Raw genomic sequence first — 18,457 nt, 5'->3', positions numbered from 1 at the left:
GAAAGATATTGGGAAACTACCGGCTAAAAGGAGTCTAAAACTATAACACTGAGTCCATGCTTTGGGTCTACTATCCAAGCTACAAATGGGTAAATATTAACTTTACCTTCCAATAAGTTTTGCCCTAAAAAGCCATCATTCTATCATCCTCTATTTTCCTACCCAAGATATTGATTATCCTTGAACCTTGTGGAAATCTCATCACAGCAATTTCCTAAAACCTCAAGCCCAAATCTAGAGGGTTCTTCTCTTTTAAATAAAGCACTCACAGTTTTAAAAAACAAAAACATTCCCATACATCATTAATTCTCTCCTCTCTACTCATAAAGCCCTAAGTTACCATCTCTCAAACTGTCAGCCTCCAAGGGTTCTTAGTTAACATGTTTGAGAAACGTTATACAGCATAGCCTCCTGTTGGAAAATCATGTTGGAACAGGAATAACTCTGAGAAATTCTATAACAAAGTGACTTTGTTAAAATTTCTAAACTTACTTGCTCATGGGAACCTCTATTAACTTCTTTAGGAACATAGAGAATGGCCCTCTAGTTCAAAACTCAGTTCTCCCAGCTTTAAAGATCCTACTTAAGCACTTGCCTACAATGTGCCCAGCAACGTGCTGAATATTTCTATGTTCTTTAATCCACGTTGCGGCTGCATGAGGAATCAAGACCTCCAACTTTACTTATCTATTTCTCCCACGTTAGATAGAAAAGCAGAAGTTAAGTATCTTGCTCACAGTCAGGTCACTTAGCTTGAAAGTGGTAGTGCTGAGTCTAATCCAAGACTCATTCTGTCTACCACACCTCGCCAGCAATTAAGATTTCTGGGCAACAGGGACGAGGCAGTAGAGAACTTCTGCCTTTGAACCAGTGAGCAGCCTACCCTCTGTGCCAAGGGAAGTGTGAGTAACTGGCATAAGGGGCAAATATTTAAGTTATGGCCCTTAATTATAATCCCTGCTCTCGTTCATTTCTCCATTTAACTTCCCTTTCCAATCACATTGCACTATGTCACCCCCTCTTTTCTATGCCTCAGGTCTGGTGAGGGCCACCCACGGGAGCTACTGCAGGCCTAGCTCAGCCCCACGGAACGTGTCTCAGCCACTACCACTGCCACGTAGGAGAGCCAGCACAGAGATTAGCAGGAGAGCCTGCAGTCAGGAAAGAGCATTTCTTTAATACTTCCTGTGGACTCTCTAGCTGCTAACTGGATGTGTGGCAGGAAGCTTATCTGCACTTCTGAAGCATGTTTATGCTATCTATTATACTCAAGACAGGTGCAATTACCTTTAAAAGATCTGTAAGGAAAACCAACTACATGGCTCAAAGGCTCCCTAACAAGATAATATACAGTTTCTTATATCAAGTGTGGTTTAATTCAAGGGTTAGGGGAAGCTACCACTCCATGGATGTTGAAGTTCTTATTTCTTGGTGCAAAGACGTTCTGGAAGGTCTTCTGGTACTGAGGTGCGGCTGTCCAAGGAGAATGAGGTGCTGGTGTGGAGATCATCATGAAGAACGGCTCAGAGTTGGACTTGTAGTCCAGGAAGCCCAAAGAGATATTAGCCTGAGATATACAAAGATCGGTCATCTTCTACCCAGGACTTGAGAGATGCATGTTCTCAGATATACAGGAGGTAGACGGTCATATTAGCTTTTAATCAATCTTAAGAATTTAAACCAATTTTAATGATCTTAATATTAACACAATCTATGTTACAGTTATTTACAAGTATGTTGTTGGAACAACTATTTGGGTTTTAGGCAATACTTATTTAAAGAAATGGAAAAACATACCATCCTAAGAAAGCAAATAAGATCTTAGTGATTTTACACGATCTAAAAATTGTTATGCCTCCCGTAAGGAGAGAAACAGTAATCTGGCCTTTTAAGGATTAGCTTGCATTAATACGGCTTAGACTATGCCTCTGACACCCTAAAGTACATAAAAGAGAGTCAATCTAATTCACAGTGGGACAGGTGGATTAAGTTACCTTAATCTGTAGACATCGTAAGTTATGCCAACTAAAGCAGCTAAGCTAAATGAATAATATTAAATCCAAATACATCACACCAGGATTTTAATTTATATTGACTTCAATTTTTCATTTGCTTATCTGGAGATACATTATGAAAATGAAAGCATCCCACATACATGCTATGTGTTTAATTGTTCTAGTCGATTTATAGCTTCATTTATTCCCATCACTAAACTCAACGGACTGACTGCATCAATTGCCTTTCACCATCTCACTATTCCTTTCACCTGCTTACTCTAGCCCTGTCAGAAGCCTGCGGTCCCAACGCGCCGAGCACACTTCTGCCTCAGTGCCCCCCACACCCGTTGTTCCCTCTGTCTGTGCACCCTTTCCCCTGATCTGCATAGCGCACTCTCACCTCCTTAAACGATATCTAAGTAATGCCCATACCTTGCCTTGTCTATCTGGAGGGACTCTGCTTCATTTACTGAACCACCTGCTATGCTGGGTGCTGGAATATTTGGTGAATGAATACTCTATGGAAGGCTGTCATTAGAAACACCTTAGATAGGAAAGGAAAGTCCTAAATTCACCCAGTTTCAGTAATTTTTATATATAAATCCACAAAGACTTAAGAACTTCCAGTCCCCAGCACCCCATCCTCATGGTGAAGCTGCCATCTCAGAGCTTGTGAGTGAATCTGGGGTCAAGAGTAAGAACCTCTCAAGTAAAACCTCTTCAAAGTAATCTCTATAGGCTTAGAGATTAGCCTTTGGAAAAGGATTTGTTGATGGAATTTCAAGAACATTAACGCTGAGCCTGGCTTATATACAAAGAAAAATGCCCTCGGGAGTCTTTAATCAGTTGGAAATATTTTTTGGCAGTTAAATGAAGTTATTATTCATTCCCATTACTCAACATGACCAAGTCCAGAGGTTTTCTAGGCAGAGGTTTCAATCAACTGTGAGCCAAACCTGCAAGAACAGAGCTTTGATAACTCACCAGAACATCTGTCAGGTAGTCCACACTGTAGTTTTCGCCATGCTTTCGTGCCTTCCCATTGATAGAGAGGGTATAATTATAGTATTTAGAATTCTTTTCCTATTAGACAGGAAAGTAAAATTTGTTAGGAAGTCAGCACACCAAATGAAAGTCAGAAATCATGCTGGGTTAAATTACACTCTGTTTAAATAGTGATAAGACATTATGGGGCACCTGGGTGGCATGGTTGGTTAAGCGTCAGACTCTTGGTTTTGGCTCGGGTAGTGATCTCAGGGTTGTGAGACTGAGCCCTGCATCGGGCTCCATGCTCACCATGGAGTCTGCTTGAGACTCTCTCCTTCTGCCCCATCCCCCCAGCCCTAGTCAAATAAATCTTTAAAGAAAAAAAAAGGCATTTAAAAAAAAGGGTAATTACTCACATTAGTACTGAATTGGATTTTTTGCCTAGAGTTTTATCAACTATTGGCATAGTTTCAATAATCTGTCATAGTTTAAAAAGCCACAAGTGGATCAGACAGACAGCAAAATATGTAACTAAACCTTGTGTGATGCAGGAAAAACATCCTCCAGAGGAGTGACTCACAATCAACAGACTTTCTTTTAAAGAGATAAAATAGCTCATCCTAAACTCAAAGCAACTTATGTCAAAATCAGAGCTAAATTAGAGAGTACGCATATTTTACGTCTCTAGGGCTGTGTATAATCATCACCAACGTCAGTAATCACTCACCAAGGCATACCAATAACTCCAGCCTAGAGGTACGTGTTCTAGTCCACCTGCATCTGGGGCCCCATACTGAAAAGCAAGACAAGCAGGACATTAGAAATACTCAGACATGAACAGATCAGAAAGAAAGAGGAAACTTTTAGAATCCTTTTAGATCAGTGCCTGAAACCAGGTGCTCAATTTTCCCAAACACATAAACCTAGTCAAAAAGTAAAGAACACTATAATCCTAGGAACTTCTGAAGTTGAAGTTTGCAAACTATGGCTAGTAGGCCAAATCTAGCCTGCCAACTGTTTGTATGATCAGCAAGCTAAGAATTTTTTTCCATCCATTAAAAAATACAAACAGCAATCAATAGAGGAATATTTTGTGACATGTGACAGTTATAGGAAATTGGAATTTCAGTGATGAAGTTTTTTTGGAACACAGGTGAACTCATTTTGGTTTGTGTATGTCTATTGCTGCTTTCATGCCACAATGGCAGAGTCAAATACAGGAGTCCCCCTTATTTGCAGTTTCATTTCCCATGGTTTCAGTTAACCCCTGGTCAATCGTAGTCCAGAAGCAAATGATCCTTCTGTTAGAAGGTTCACAATGCCTGCCATTCACCTCCCTTCATCTCATCACGTACGTGTTATCATCTCGCATCACCACAGGAAGGGTGAGTACAATGCAGTAAGATATTTTGAGAGACACAACATTCACATAATTTTTATTGCATTATATGGCTGCACTTGTTCTATTTTGTTATCGGTTGTTGTTAATCTCTCACTGTTCCTAATTCATAAGTTAAACTTTATCACAGGTACATATACACAGCTACAAACAGTATATATACAGTTCAGTACTATCCATGGCTTCAGGCATCGACTGGGGGTCTGGGAAAGCATCCCCCGTGGATAAGGTGGTGGTGGGGAACTACTGTCATCGCAAAAGAGACATATGACCTGCAAAGCCCAAAATATTTACTTCTGGCCCTTCCTAGAAAAAGTCCGCATGGCTTAGGCCACAGAGTTCATTTCCTGAGCTACTGATGGCATAGACTGAATACTCCAACTGATCTTGTGGCTAACAACAGCCAAAATAATCAGACTATGGGCTCTCAGCCTATAGCTTCACTTGTCCTGATGATGAAACCTCCTTTGGAGCTCAATTTATTTGATGAGATGAATTAAGTGACCAGAGAATTATCCCATTTTATCTCGACAAGGTTTAGCATTGCCCATTTAAGGAAGAATTTAATCTATGAGAAATTGTTGTATTTTAATGAATTTCTTCTAATTTTGTATAGACGTTAAATGATCTTTGATATGCAAAGTAGTATAAATTCTCTTTATGACCCACAGCTTTATCTTAATAACCTAGTAGCTGTACTTATTTCTCATGATTCTTTTCAAACTGACTCATCTTCCTTCAAACTCACAAGGCTGCAAATTCTCCCAATTGTGGGGAGGGAAAGAATGAACAGAATATTCAGATCAGATATTAGTGTCTCTAGCAACCATGGATAAAGTATGTAAGAAAATGTACCTCTTTTCTTTGTCCTGCATCCCCAGTTTTACTATAAGAGATAACTCAAATAAACTATTTCTTTTAAGTTTGAACTCTAAAAGCTAAGGCCAATGTGGTGAACCTGGGGGCCATGAAATCTGACCTTGGTAGGCTTTAATGGGTATCCCTCTATCCAGGCGCATAAGAGGTCACTACATCAACCACTAAGTCATACGCTTTAGTGGCCTGAATATCCCAGGCTCTGGGCGTTTTCCCTCTATCATTGATCTCTCCACATTTTATTCCCATTCTTTCAGGTTAGAAAAAGGGTTAGTCTTAAGTTGTTATAACGCAGGAAAGGTGGTAGAAGGAAAAAATTCTTCCTCATCCTAATAAAGGAGAAGTGGAGACAAAGATACCATGACAGCCACATGACAAGCAAAAGGAAGAAAAAGGGGAAGATCCATCAGACAGTAGCAGTCATAGGACAACTTTAAAATAAGTGCTATGAGGCTATTTAAAGGAAGAAGAACTATAATACTTAAATCATGTAAATATGTTCAAGTAAATAAATTCTTGTTTAATGGGCAGATTAGTAGAAAACAACATATACCAAAAACATTTTAACATGACTCAAGTGGATAATAATTAAAAGACAACACGAATTACATTAATTCACATTTATAAAGCTTTTTTTTTTTAAAGGGAATAATTAGATCATTCAACCTACCTCATTTAAGTATTTCCCTGCGAAAAAGGTCTGATAACCACACATCGATCTGAGAATTGCTGGGAAAGTATTTGGTTCTTGGATCTTCTGCCAAGACTTACTACTGCAGTTTCCCTCTAAAGTGTTGTTAACAACGTGATGATTATGTGGGTACTTCCCTGTCAAGATACTGGCTCTGCTCGGGCAGCAAAGAGCACTTGGCACATACTACAAAGGGAACAGAAGCAAAAAACCCGGTTACACAAGAAAGATGGATTTCTCATCATTTCTAAAGAGAGTAAAGAAAGCTACTTAATACTCTAACTTTGAATGTCTAGTTTCTCATGGAATAGAGTTTTTTCTTTTTTTTTTTTTTTGGTAACACATGACACACTTTAGAGCTGCTTTAAGTCACATAGTGGAGACAGTAAACTAGATAAATCAAGAGAACAGATTTCTTTTTCAGTTGGTTTCTTTCTGCAGAATAGAAGTTATTCCAATCTCATCTGCCAAAGAAATATTTACATGATAGGAGCTAGGTCTTTTTTTTTTTTTTTTTTTAAGGTAGGCTTCATGCCCAGTGTGGAACCCAAAATGGGGCTTGAACTCAAGACCCTGAGATCAAGACCTGAGTTGAGATCAAGAGTAGGACGCTTAACCAACTGAGCCACCCAGGCGGCCCTAGGAGCTAGGTCTTAACCAAGAATAAAGACTACTACTTGACTCTAATGTAGCTGAGAGGCACAGGTCCATTTTCAGGGTGATCTGTAGCTTTATAGATTTCCTGTATCACTTAATACACTGAATGTAGATTATTTTTTCTACTCTAATTATATTCCTATTAGCTACTATCATCACTAATCTTAGCCCTTTCTACCTAATATTTGTATAGGTCTTAGTACACATCACCAAGCCACTTTACAGAGAATACTAGTTTACACTCACACCAGCAGGGAAGGAATGCTCATTTAAGTACACCCTTGCCACAATTACGTATTACCCCTTTTAAACAGTTGGCATTTCTTTGGCCTTTCAAATTGGATTTGGCATTTTTAAATACTGGTGGAGACAGACATTCTCCACATGCGTACTGACCAACTGTGTTTACGTGAATGATTTGTTCATGTGCTTTGTACGTGTTTTCTTCCTGGGGCATCAGCTTCTTGTTATATAAAATCTGAGTTAAGGAAGGGTTCAGTCATGTAACAAGTATTTGTCATTTTTTACTTTTGCTTTTTTAATTTTGTCAGATATTTGACTTCTGTAATTTTCACATTGGCAAGCCTTTTAATCCTTCTGCTTTTGTGTCTGCTGACCTATTTTTTGGTCAGTCACGCTGTTTATTGTACCTTCATATTACATTTTATTATCTGGAAGGGCAATTTCCTCCTTTAAGAAATTATCTTGATTGTTCTAACCTACTTATAATTCCAGATAAATTTAAAATCACTTTACTCAGCCTAAAACAAATCTTGTTGGGATTCTGATTAGAATAAACTAATCTTGGGTCTTCCCACAGAAAATGATGGGTGTGTCTACATGTTAAGTATTTTTATTACATCACGCACGAAGTTCTGTAACCTTATTTATAGGTCTTAACCATTACTGGCCACCACCAGCTATACCTAGAGTCTGCATTTTCCTGCTGTATGAATGGGCTCTCTTCTCTCTCCTCCGGAGTACTTCTCTAACTGGTTACATTGGAGATTATATTTATTTTTCATTTCTACTTTACTAAACTCTATTAATTTAAAAAGTTTTCAAACAATTCTACATTTTCTAGGTAGAAAATACAAAGAAGTGGAAATAATTTGTCCTTTTCCAATATTCCAGTTAATTCCACGGGACTTATGCCAATGACTAGACAGTTCAGGACAGCATTAAGTGACAAGTATCAGGGCCTTGTCTCATCTCTAAAAGCAGTGGCCTGAGTCTTTCACCTTAACTATAAGGTGAGCTATTTGTTTGAAATACTCATCATAGTAAGGATACATTCTTTTAACAGTTTAATAAATTACCAGGAAAGGATGGTAAAATTTCAGGGGACTTTCAAGCATCTATTAAGATGAACATTACATTTTTCGTCTTTCAACTACTGATCTTGTTGGTGGACAACATAACAACCACCATTATGTAGTATTTACTGTAAGTCAGGCGCTGATACAAGTGCTTGCTTTACATGTATCTATTTGCTTAATATCGCAAAAACCCTGAGATAGGTTTTAGTACACCCAGTTACAAATGGGGAAACCAAGGTCCGCAGAAAGGTTAATAACCTGCCCCAGGTCACAAAGTTAGAAAAGAGGCAGAGAGAGCATCCAAAACTAGGTGACCCAGCTCCAGAATCTGTGCTCTTAAGCACAACACTGTGCTGCTATTTAATGGATTTCCTGATAAGCTGGACTACTACTTACTTGATTATGTGCATGAATTTGATTTGTTAGTATTTTATTATGGATCTTTGCATCTACATTTGTTTACTTACTTACTTACTTATTTATTTAAGTGGGCTATTTATTTAAGTGGGCTCCACACCAGCCCTGAGCTCACAACCCTGAGATCAAGACCTGAGCTGAGATCAACAGTTGGATGCTCAACTGACTGAGTCAACCAGGCGCCCCTGCATCTATGTTTATATATACATATATATTTGTATCTAATACATGCACATATATGTGTATACACACACACACATATGTTGGTTTTGTCTGGTTGCTATTACCTTTCTCAGGTTTGATCGTCAGGGTTAACTGGGCTTTGTAAAGTGGCCTGCAAGCATTGACCACAAAGCAATTTACACAGCATGAATGTTACTTGACTCTTATAATCCATTTTCAAACCTCAAACAGTGACGTTTTAAAGAAAATTCTCTAGTTCTGAGCTATAAATCAAACTGGCTTAGAAAATACCTACAATTAAGGTTCAATTCGTAAAAAGTAATGTTTCAATTAAAAGAATTCAAATCACATTAATTAAAGTCCTTCTTTTAGTTCAGACATTTAACTAGGAAAAAAACCACACAGATTACACTAGACTCCCCAAAAGAGAGTGCTTCTTCTTAGAGCATGAACAGAAAGTCTCACAAAATTAAGTCTGCCTTGAAACTTACAGCACTGGAGAAAGTCATCCCCATTTCTCCAATGAGAGCCTTGGTTTTCTTTAGTGGTGTCTGTGAAGTAAATAATCATCTGTTAAACCATTTCCTTCAATAAACAAAACACACAGACCAAAACTCATGTTGTTTGCATCTTAACTCACAATGATCAGCTCCATTTGACACTAAAAAACTGCCAAAAGAGTCCTGTGTGATTCTGGAGATGAACCAAACAGGTTTGGTTAGTCAGTTATGTCCCATGCAAAAGATCAGAGAGGTCATCAGGCCTGCAGGAAGGGAAAGTTCACAGCTGATAGCATTATTCTAGCAATACTGATTTCAGTGTAATGAAGTTTTGGTGCTCTCTTTCATCACCAGCCCCCTCACAGGACAGATAGGGCAGATCTTCATTAATTCATCTTTAGGAGTAGAACGTGGGCTAAGAGATGAAAGGAGACTTCCACCCTTTGAAACAGAAGTAACACTTAGGTTCTGACTCTTATCTGAGAGCCAGATAAGGTCCTGACGACCAGAAAAGGACTCAAATATCACACATCCAGTGGTGGAGTCCAAATGCATGCATTTTAACTATAAGCTCAAAACCCCATGCACTAGGCCAACCACCGCCTCAGGTAAGAACTTGAACCAGGTGGCAAAGAGTACAGACAACAATTAATCACAAATCCTAGAGTGAGGACACAAGTATGAAGAAGGTCATTTAAATACAAATAAATACAAATAAAAGAAACACTAACCATCTTTATTCAGAACCCAGACAACAAAAAAGGACCATTGAAGAGACTCTAATTTTAATTGTATTGTATGAATCAGTTCATGATGATTTTGAAGTACCTTTGAAATCTAAGACCATATTCAGTGCAGTTTTACGTATACCTTATCGTGCAGTAATTCCTTAAAGATAATCTAGATATATAATTATGTTAACAAGGGTCTTGTTTATAATACTGTATAAATGACTCTCCCCCACTATTTTACATAGATAGTAAAAAACCTAAAGAACCCATAAGCTCAAAAGGATGAGAATTCTAACTTATTTAAGAAGACCTTTCATAATTTCATGAGTAGATCCATAATAGGTTCCCAAGAAATGCTACAGATATACAAGGTCTTCGTTAACCTTCAGAAGGAACATCACCAGCTATGATCTTCCACAAAACATCACTGAGTGCTACTTTCAGGTAAAGAATATTGGGCTGAATGAAACACTGGTTTGATGAGAAATCTGAGTTATGATGACACAGGGAGGGAAATGAGAATACAAAGTTTAAGTGGGGAAAAGGACTATGTGAGTTATTATATGGGACTTAATCCTCAAACTGGTGAATATGCAAAACTACTGAAGAATATCTGATTTACTGTGTGATTACAGCTCATTTGTTAAACACTTAATGTGTGCCAGGCACTGATTGAGGCCAGGAAGGACAAAAGACAGAAGGTCCTTACCCTCATGACCTCTGTACTCTTGGGGACTTAAACATTTCAGGCAGTGAAAAGTGCTATGAACAAAATAAACAAGGATGATGTGCTTACAACTGGTGGGAGTGAAAGGGGGAAACGACTTTAGATGCGTGGTCAGGAGAGGCCTCTTTCAGGAGGTAACTTTGGTACTCAGAGTCACATGATGAGGAGGCCAGCCATGCAAAGATCTAGGAGGTGCTTCCAGGCTGAGTGAACAGCAAGGACAAGGGCTGCTGGAGAACAGGCACATATGAGGAACAGAAAGAAGCCAAATGTGGTAGAAGTAGCACAGCAAGTAAAGGAGACTGTGGCGTAAGACAAGGTCAAAGCGTTAGGCAGGAGCCAGCAGATGATGCAAGGCTGCCTAGGAACACAGATTTTAGTGTAAGAAATTTATATTAATGACTGTAATCTTTATACTGTTAACACTAGTACAGTGATAACCATAATCTGTGCTGAATCAAACAAATCCTAAACAAGAAACCACACTGTACTGAAAATGTGTGTGTCCATGCTAATCTGAATGCTAAAATGGAGGCTTAAGATGTCAGTAAAGATAGCTGCAAGGCTGGTCAGGTGAAGGGTGTGCAACACTGCTTAAGCAGCCGCCAATTTTATACCTGAATATGGGTAAATGTGTTCCTTTACTCCTCCAAAGCAAATCCCTTCCATAAAAATCCTAAGGAGTCATTTACTTTTTTGGCTCCCGTGTACAGCTGCTCTGAAATAAAATTTTAACATTTCTAATAATCTATGGCTAATTTTTCTTTTAACAATGAAAGACCACTTTGCTTTAAGCAAAGACAGGATGTATTTTTCCCCTACATTTCATCATGGCTCCTTCCCTCCCTTCCCTGAAGTTTTGACCAAATGTCACTTTTGCTAAAGTGAATGATTTTAAAAAGAGCAACCCGTGCTTCTGTGAAGAACAGTGTGTTCATCCTGCCATAACATTCAAGTAAAATAAAAAACAGGAACTGTTCCCTAAGCAAAAAACCCAAAGTCCCACAGATGATACCCGCAACAAATACAGTGAAATGTTAAAGATGATGCATAAAAGACGATTTCAAAGATGACTGAAAGATTCTACGTGAAACAAAAATCCCACCAGCACTATAATCCCTCGACCTGAGCTGATCTGGTGGATTGGACTACTGTTTATTTTGCCAAAGATGGCAGCAATTCATAATCTTTTTTTGAGTCAGAGACCTCACTCTCTACACAAAAATGAAGATAAAATACAGGGTATTACATATAAGTTAAGGACTTCCATGACCCCACTGGTGTCCCTGAGTATCATCTTAAGAATCTCTGACCTAATAAAAAAATAAAAAATAATAAAAATAAAATAAAAAAATAAAATTAAAAAAAAAAAAAAAGAATCTCTGACCTGAGGTATAAGTGAGTATGCTGATATGGGTATGTGGAATGACATCTGGTGAGTCAGTATTATCACAATATTCTAGAATATGAGAAAAATGGGGCTTCAAGATCATAAGACACCAGGCTTTGCTACTTATTAGCTATACGAACTTTGGCCAAGTTACTTAACACCCTCTAAGTATTAGTTGCCTCTTATTTAAGGGAAGGACAATACATACAGCAGAGGACTCCTGTAATGACTGAAGCACAAGTATAAAATACTTCACACTCTAACTGGCTCCAAGTAGGTTTTCAAATGCTATTATTGTCTTAGTGCCTTCCCTTCAAGTCCCGTTTGACAACTAGTGGTAGAATACTCTGGAAAAGGCTACAAGAGAAGCCAGAATACCCAGGAGAGTTGGGAGCATTAAATTTGACCTGTTCCCTCTACTCAATTTTGGCTCTTCTCTTTAGTATAAACACCTATAAAAAAGAATCTGATACTGGTTTAAAGAAGCAAATATGGCTAACACGCTAAGGAGAAGATACATCTGTGGTAAGAAGAAGCTCAATTCTGAACTCCTTATATTTCAGTGATAAATTTTTGTTTTCAGCAGAGATGTAAAAGCTTGACCTTTTAATTGTTTTAGTCACTAAGCTAGTACTAATTTTTGATACAGATGGCTTACACTTTCTAGACAAAACACTTTTCAAGGACACACACACACACACAAATTTTTTAAAGGAATTTTTTGAGGAGGGTCAGTGTAGTGCTGGGAATGGAAAAAACAAAGGAAATTCCAGGAAAGCAATTAAGTCAAGACTCTTCAATGTCAATGTGGTGGAGTAGAAACTAAATGGCAATGAAGCGTATGTGGCACGAATTAGTGTGGAGTCAAAATGCAAGCATCTTAAACATAAACTAGAAAAGGTTTTCCGTGTGGTGAACACAGTCCTGAGTAAGAAATACATTTTCACTCATAACCCAGAAATATATATATGGATAAGTGTACCTTTACTATATATACCACATGTATCACACCAACATTTTCTATTCTACTCTATTCCACAGGAATATGTAAATGTAAAATGCCGGTAGCTACTCACTAAACTGATTTCACAACTCGCTTATGGGTTGAAATTGGCAGTTTGAAGGACACTGAGGTAGGGTGTTCCCAGACATTATAAGTTAGGAACCTCTTGTGTGAAGTGTTCTCATAGTTTCAGCACTTAGCTGAAAGCAAAAAGAGAACTAAACGAAGAAATAAAGGATATATATATTTTCTTAAAGATAAGAGAAACGTCACACTGAGGATCAGAGCACTCGTCAGGATTCTGACCTGTTTCAACTAGCTAAGCGCCTCGGGAAAGCCACTTTCTGTGGCCTCCAAGAGTAGGGGGCTGGGTGAATGCTTCTGAAGGTCATAAATTCCAGAACTCTAAGATACAGAAGCAACATTCACTCTGGGAAAGAATGAAGTCTCATGACAAAACACATTTAAAATGGAACACGGGCAATAGCAGCGAATGCATCAGCCAGGTGCTCAATCAGGCTAATTGAATTTTCTTGACTCTTGTTAGGCAAGGCGCACCCTGAAGAGTTCGACAACCTACCTGCCAGATTATTTCATTTCAGCACTTATTTTATAAATATCAGGCACAGACACTGTACACGGAGATGAATACAGAGGTAGCCTAGGTCCTTCAAAGAGAGGGCTAGACTTGTCCTCAGATCCTCTAATCCAAAAGAAAAACACGGCTTGCGTGCTCTTAGCCAGCATCTGCTCCTCCTTGGTTCAGCCCATCCCCAACTGGCGTCCACCTGTTTATTTTGAGCTATAAACGCGAACTCCACAGCACTAAGGTCCAGACTAGAAGCTCTGTGTGGTGCGTGCATGTGTGTCTACTCAGAAGAGACGCGGGAGAAAGAGGAAATAGAATCCTGCGGCCCCTCAAACTTGCGGAAGGGGTCTGGCGTGGCAAAAGCAAATCTATCCGGAGTTAAGGCAGCCAACTGAGGGAACTGGGGTGGGGATGGGGAAGAGGACAAGAAACCTGGGGGTCAGCCCGGGAGACGGAGGGGCGGGGCAGAAATAGAAGAGTTACCATGCCGCCGAGCACTTCGTCCTGGTCGTCGGTGAGCAGCAGCACCACGTTGGGCCTCCGAGAGCCCTCCGCCACCCCAGAGACCCCCAGGCAGCTGCCCAGCAACAGCAGCAGCGCCGGGCTGCAGGAAGGCAGGTGACGGGGGCTGTTCCGCCCGGGCCCACTTGGGGCCAGAGGCAGGAGCCACATGGCGGAGAGGGCTCCGGGGGGGCCCGAGACCGAGCGGAGTGACGCGCAGGTGTCTAAACGGCAAAAGGCGGAGGAGCCGCAGGAGGAAAAGGGTTGCCAGGAAAAGGCCGGGGTCTGGGGTCAGGCGTTTTCTCCCCTAGCACGATCACGTGAACCGGGGACAGGGGGCGGAGCACGCCGTGCGGTCACATGAGGACCGACGGGGCGGGACTGCGGGCGGAAAGGGAGGGAGGTCGGATCAGCGGGCCGGAAACCGGAAGTGGACACGAGGGAGCGAAGAACGGGTCGGAGATGCGGCTTGGGTTTGCTTCAGTCTCTGGCTCAGGTTGGGTTCTCAGGGGGTGTGAATCTGAACGCTTGGTGCAAGGATTAAAATGGAGAGAAGATAAGATGAAATAGAGGAGGGAATCAGCTCACAGTAAGCGATTAGAGAAAGGAGGAATGGACCTACCAGGTAGTAAGATCAGCTGGTGGGCGAGGTCTGGTCTCTCGTATTTTATCCTCGAGTCAACAGACACCTAAGAAAGCCCTTATATTAATCATTTCTAATTTTCTCTACAACTCACCTGTTAAATTTGAAGCTGGATTCCGAGTCATCTTTCTTAACTTCAAGCTTCAGCTGATAACGTGATTTCAAACAAGCAAACGATTTAGGAATATCCTGACAGCCTAATATTACTTGGTGAATTTTTGAAAGCCCTCTTAGAAGATGTTGGAGGATATGCACATTGAACAAAAACAAAACCCCTGAAACATGGTTACCCAACCACATTAAGTAATCTTTAGGGGAAAAAATTCCGTGAACTAAGGCTCCAAATATTTCTGTAATAGCTCTAGTACAGCTCTACCTCAACCCTCTGCTGAAGTCTATGAAAACAGAATTATCCCTGGCAAGGTGAAGGGTCAAGCCTCATTCCTAATTTAGAGCAACAACCCGTACCTCCTGGCTGCTAACAAAGTGTATTTTCTCTAAGCTAGACCATCCGGCATGAAAAATGTTTTAAAATTCATGAAAGCACTGTACTATTATGAGGTAAAAATAATTGTGGAAGTACTTTGAAGTATCATATATACAACTATAAGTCTTATGCAAAAGGAAGTGTTGCCTTTTTGGAAAAAAAAAAGGTTTACAGAAAGAGAGTCTTTACAAAATGAAGTAAAGATCCACTGCAAGAAAAATTCTTCTGGGAATCTGGTCAGACTAGTTCCCAGATGGCCATGGTACTGGGTTACAGCCTCAAACTAGGCTCATTTTGCAAGCTGATGCAATAATCCTAGGAAATCAAGACTTCCAGGAAGACTTCTGGCACAAAAAAGAACCTGCATTGATGCCCCAAATTTTAAGATTATATCACTGTTCTTAGTTCAAGGCTAGATTATGAATTATTTGATGGCAGAGATTGTATAATTAAGGGCCAGCTTTATTCCAGATGCTAGACTAATGCTGAGGAGACACTGTTCCTTTTTCATGGAACTTGCAGTCTAGTTGCAGAAAGATAATACAATCTAATAATCACAGAAATGTATAATTACAAATAAGGAGACAAATAAGTAAAGAGAGAAATGAACATTTAAGGATTCCCTGAGGAAGTAAACTTTCAGTGGCAGTGAGGAGTTTAAATAGAAGATAATTTGTTAATGGGGTAGTGGGGTGGTAGAATGTGTCCTAGGCGTGAAGTACAGCACACGCAAAGATTTCGAGGTAGTGCATTCAAAGAACTAAAAGATGCCAGCGTACTTGGAGCAGAGGGAGAGAAGGAGGTGGACAGGTAGACAGAGCCCAGATCCTATGTTAAGGATTTTGGTCTTCATCATAAGGCTAATGGGAAATCACTTGAAGAGTAGGGGAGAAATAAAATCATACGTGAATTTGTATTAGGTCCTTTATGCTGTGGTATGGTGTACAGATTAGAAGAGGACAAGAGTGGATGATGATAAGAGAACAAATCCAGATTTTGTGGGGTGTGAATCTTATATGTATACAATTTGGCAAGGGTGGTTCCTTAAGAAAAAGAATAACAATTTTGAATACAGAATTAGGCACAAAAGTGATTATTTATTTAGACTAATAAAAGAAATAACCATATTACAGATTTTTAAAAGTTGAAAAATATTACAAATGCAAAATTTTAAAATATAATATTTTTATTAATGAACTACCAGACACACGTCTCCATGCTTCCCCCCCAACATTTTATAGCTATGTACACTTCAATCATCTCTCCATATGACTGTGGCTTTGTAATATATTCTGTAGAGAGAATAGGAAAATAATTTAGTCTTTTATTTAGCATAGTTGATCAGTATTCATTTTTTATTACTGATAGTTCAGAAATTTTTTTTCATCCTCAGTTCATTATTGGTTATACACACACACGTACTTATTGTAATCATGTATTATGAGTTTATATCCTCTTCATTGATGTCAATTTGAGGTTATATCAGAAAGATACAATATTTTTAGTGCATTTATATGATTCGCTTTGTTAACAAATTGATTATCAAACAATTCAAGAGCCTATTTATTACTTTCACTTGCAATTTATCTCTTCCATGATTACTGTTTTTGTTATGATCTGCAAAAAAAATGATTGCTATTTACTTTTCAATGTCAGGATAATTTCTTTTGATTTTCTCACTCGTCTTTATCACTTTGATTTCATATTCATGAATTTTTTACCTCAATTTTATCTCAGTGCTTTAATAAAATAAATTTAAAGATGACATAAGAAGGTGCCTCCTGTATACATCCACATCAGGAGTCTGAAATTTGTCAGTTGTTTAACTGAAATATTCCAAAGTGTCTTTCTAAATGACAGTTAAAATGTTTTGTTTGGGTTTTATCAGCTGTTAGGTAAGTTTGTATTTTTTAAAAACGATTTTATTTATTTATTTGAGAGAATGGGGCAGAGGAAGGGGCAGAGGGAGAGAATCTTTAGGCAGACTCCCCACTGAGGGTGGAGCCCAACACCAGGCTTGATCTCAAGACTCCGAGATCATCACCTGAGCCAAAACCAAGAGTCAGAAGCTTAACTGACTGAGCCACCCAGGCGCCCCTGCAAAGTGGTTTTTAAAGAGCATGTAGCCCTTTGTTATAATCATCATAATAGTTGTGCTGACATATGACTGTAAATGTTGTTTAACCGCAGTTTAAAATAGCTCAAATATTTTTTCACCTTGTTGAATAAAGTCTCATTAATGTTTTCAGTTGGGTAAGAAAGTTAAAAATTGCTAATAGGGGTTCCTATTAGAGGAGTAGTGCACAATAATTGACAACGGATCATTTTGTCACATCTAGAATAGAATGTATAATGTTATTATTTGGTGTCTGGTTATATATTTGATTTACCACTTTTGAAAACGTTTTCCCATGCGGGGTGCCTGGGTGGCTCCGTCAGTTATGTCTGACTCTTGATTTCAGCTCAGGTCATGATTTCAGGGTCCTGGGATGGAACCCTTCAGTGGGGGTCTGCACTTACTGGGGAGTCTGCTTGTCCCTCTCCCTCTGCCCCTCCCCCTGCTCATGCTTTTGCACTCTCTCTCTCTCTCAAGTGAATACATAAAATCTTAAAAAAGGATGTAAAAAATGTAGATGTTTAAAAAACAAACAAAAAAAACCCAAAACATTTTCCCATCAGGACGTCTGGCTGGCTTAGTTGCTAGAGCACACATCTCTTGGTCTCAGGGTTGTGAGTTTGAGCCCCATATTGGGTGTGCAGATTACTTAAAAATAAAGTCTTTAAAAATTTTTAAGAACATTTTCCCATCATTTAAATTAATTTTTCATTAATTGTTGTGGTAAAATAAGTCACATTTAAACATTTTATAATTTTTTCCTCCACCTTAAGCGAAAGTGGTTTAAACCCAGCTATTAGTTGAAAAATTCCCATGACATTTCCATATGGGTACAACACTACTTTTTATCATGACCTTCGAAGTAAAAATATCTTTAACTTAAATATTTAATAACCTTAAGACCTCTATCTCTGACCATGAGGGAGTTATAGGGCAGACTGTCCTTTTTGCTATAGACAAGCAGAAAATGGCACAAGATATGTCTCACAAAATGGACAACATTGCAGGACTATGATCCTGTGTAAAAAGGAAATAATTGTCCCCACTCTCAGTCTATAGGCACATTCTGAACCAGGGAGCCAGAAAGAGGATCCTATGTAGAACAAAGATGAGTTGAAGGGACAGAGATTAAGTTTGGGGGAGGCTGAGGTGGCTGGAAGTTGTGAGGCGTTCCTATGAGGAGAAAAAGCTCCAAAAATCTGCAGATATCCTTTTGAGATTTTGTTGAACACTAAGATGTCCGT

At 39.1% G+C, this 18,457-nt stretch overlaps 1 protein-coding gene across 1 annotated transcript in view; it reads right to left on the bottom strand.

Moving 5' to 3' along the window:
- The window catches only part of GNS (glucosamine (N-acetyl)-6-sulfatase), a 60,803-nt gene extending 46,453 nt beyond the window's left edge, over positions 1–14,350 (bottom strand). The window contains exons 1-6 of the mRNA XM_026500105.4: positions 13,950–14,350; positions 9,018–9,077; positions 5,930–6,136; positions 3,712–3,777; positions 2,982–3,080; positions 1,400–1,567 (exon numbers count right to left, since the gene is read on the bottom strand). Of these exons, the coding sequence (XP_026355890.1) occupies positions 1,400–1,567; positions 2,982–3,080; positions 3,712–3,777; positions 5,930–6,136; positions 9,018–9,077; positions 13,950–14,138 (789 nt within the window). The 5' untranslated portion in view covers positions 14,139–14,350. The remainder of the gene's footprint in view (positions 1–1,399; positions 1,568–2,981; positions 3,081–3,711; positions 3,778–5,929; positions 6,137–9,017; positions 9,078–13,949) is intronic.
- Between the last annotated feature and the right edge of the window lie 4,107 nt (positions 14,351–18,457).

This window comes from Ursus arctos, unplaced genomic scaffold, assembly GCF_023065955.2.
Source record: "Ursus arctos isolate Adak ecotype North America unplaced genomic scaffold, UrsArc2.0 scaffold_21, whole genome shotgun sequence".
Lineage (NCBI taxonomy): Eukaryota > Metazoa > Chordata > Mammalia > Carnivora > Ursidae > Ursus > Ursus arctos.
Note: the sequence above shows the minus strand (reverse complement) of the source record. Positions and strands in the feature narration are given on the sequence as shown.